The 1,858-nt window shown below is 46.8% G+C and overlaps 1 protein-coding gene across 1 annotated transcript in view; it reads right to left on the bottom strand.

Moving 5' to 3' along the window:
- fam208a (family with sequence similarity 208 member A) overlaps positions 1-1,858 on the bottom strand; it is a 12,152-nt gene that overhangs the window by 8,562 nt on the left and 1,732 nt on the right. The window contains exon 2 of the mRNA XM_015400722.1: positions 606-751. Coding sequence (XP_015256208.1) covers positions 606-751 — 146 coding nt within the window. The remainder of the gene's footprint in view (positions 1-605; positions 752-1,858) is intronic.

Raw genomic sequence — 1,858 nt, 5'->3', positions numbered from 1 at the left:
TGACCGTTGATATATGATTGGCCGAATTTAGGTGTTCAGGCTGACGTAGAACTAACTGGCCTATATAACGAAATAAAACACAGATTATAAGACAGGATTTTTTTTTTTATAGAAATTTTCTAACTTTTGGGACAAAATAGTCTGATAAAGATAACATTTATATACATGTTTAAGCCAGAATGATTTGACATTTAAATATGATTTTCATATGACACTAAGGTTGGTTTTTTCTTTCTGAACATAGACAGCTTCCTTCATGCTCCTATCAAATCACCTGTCTTATTTAGTTTTTTTTTATTACTTTTTTGGAATCTTCTTTTAGGAACCTTTGGCTATCCAATTAGGAATCGTTTAATTGAAAAAAATTAAATAAAAATAAACAGATTAATCAATTTGCAGCTTTATAAATGAGTATCTAAAATGGGTTGATGGTCCTTCCCTACTTCAGCATCAGCAGGACATCACTGTCCAGCAGAAACATCAGACAGTTTAAAACTGAACTGTTCAGTGAACCCAGTGATGCTAAAGGAGGATTTCATCATGAACGTTTTATAATTATCCAAGCAAAACCTAATGTAGGGAAACAAAAAGCACAAATCTCTCACCTCCTTCTCCAGCAGCTCGCTGTGAACTAGCCGGGGATTGCTGTAAGCGAAGCAGCCTGTGGAGCTGGTGTCGATGTAGCCGGCCGTCAGGATGGACTTCATGTCGTCGTACTCCCTGGACTCGGTGGAGACGAACTGGAACAGGGCTGAAAAGGAAGGAGGTGTTCAGATGTTAGACGGATTTCTGGTTTCATCCTGAACAGCTGACTGGTCCTGAGAGAAAGAACCTCAAAGATTGGAGCCTCCTTCCATCAGTGAGCGGCTGACTGATAACAAGCTGAAGCTCAGAGAAGCAAACATTTAAAGGGAGAGTTTTCAGCATCAGAGGGGGGGTGTTTAGGAAGCCCCCTTTCCTCTGAGTGGATTTTAGCCAATTCTTCCATCCATCCATCCATCCATCCATCCATCCATCCATCCATCCATCTTCTTCCTCTTATCCGGGGTCGGGTCGTGGGGGTAGCAGATTCAGTAGGGAGGCCCAGACGTCCTTCTCCCCAGCCTCTTGGTCCAGCTCCTCCGGGGGAATCCCAAGGCGCTCCCAGGCCAGCAGATAAACGTCCCTCCAGCGTGTCCTGTCCAGCTGGCTCCTCTCGATGTGGAGGAGCAGCGGCTCTACTCTGAGTCCTTCCCGGATGACTGAGCTCCTCCCCCATCTCTAAGGGAGAGCCCAGACACACTACGGAGAAAACTCATTTCAGCCGCTTGGATCCGTTATCTCGTTCTTTCATCACCATAGATGAGGGTAGGAACGTAGATCGACTGGTAAATGGAGAGCTTTGCTTTTTGCCTCAGCTCTCTCTGAACCTCAGCAGACCGGTACAGCCCACGCTTCACAGCAGACGCCGCACCAATCCGCCTGTCGATCTCCCACTACATCTTCCCCTCATTTGTTAACAAGAACCCAAGATACTTAGACTCCTCCACTAGGGGCAGTACATCCTCCCCAACACCGAGAAGGCTCTCCACCCTTTTCCGGCTAAAGACCATGGTCTCAGATTTGGAGGAAGCAGAGTGTCGCAGTGAGCGTTTCGCAGATATTTTTGATTTCTGCCCAATATTGAAGTGTGCTCTGCGCTATGTTATTCCACGCCACAACGCCAGAGGGCCAATCAGGAACTAGCTGTGGGTCTAGATACGGCCGAGGGGGCGAGGAAGTGGGGGCAAGTTTGTGCAACAATGGAGGGACATGAGGGCCAAAAAGAGCGGGGATCCAGGTGGAAAAAGGGTCCCAGCGTTCTCTCACACCTCGCTCT

Source organism: Cyprinodon variegatus, unplaced genomic scaffold (assembly GCF_000732505.1).
Source record: "Cyprinodon variegatus isolate N-32 unplaced genomic scaffold, C_variegatus-1.0 Scaffold1138, whole genome shotgun sequence".
NCBI lineage: Eukaryota > Metazoa > Chordata > Actinopteri > Cyprinodontiformes > Cyprinodontidae > Cyprinodon > Cyprinodon variegatus.
The sequence above is the reverse complement of the archived record's forward strand: the minus strand, read 5'-3'. Positions and strand labels throughout refer to the sequence as shown.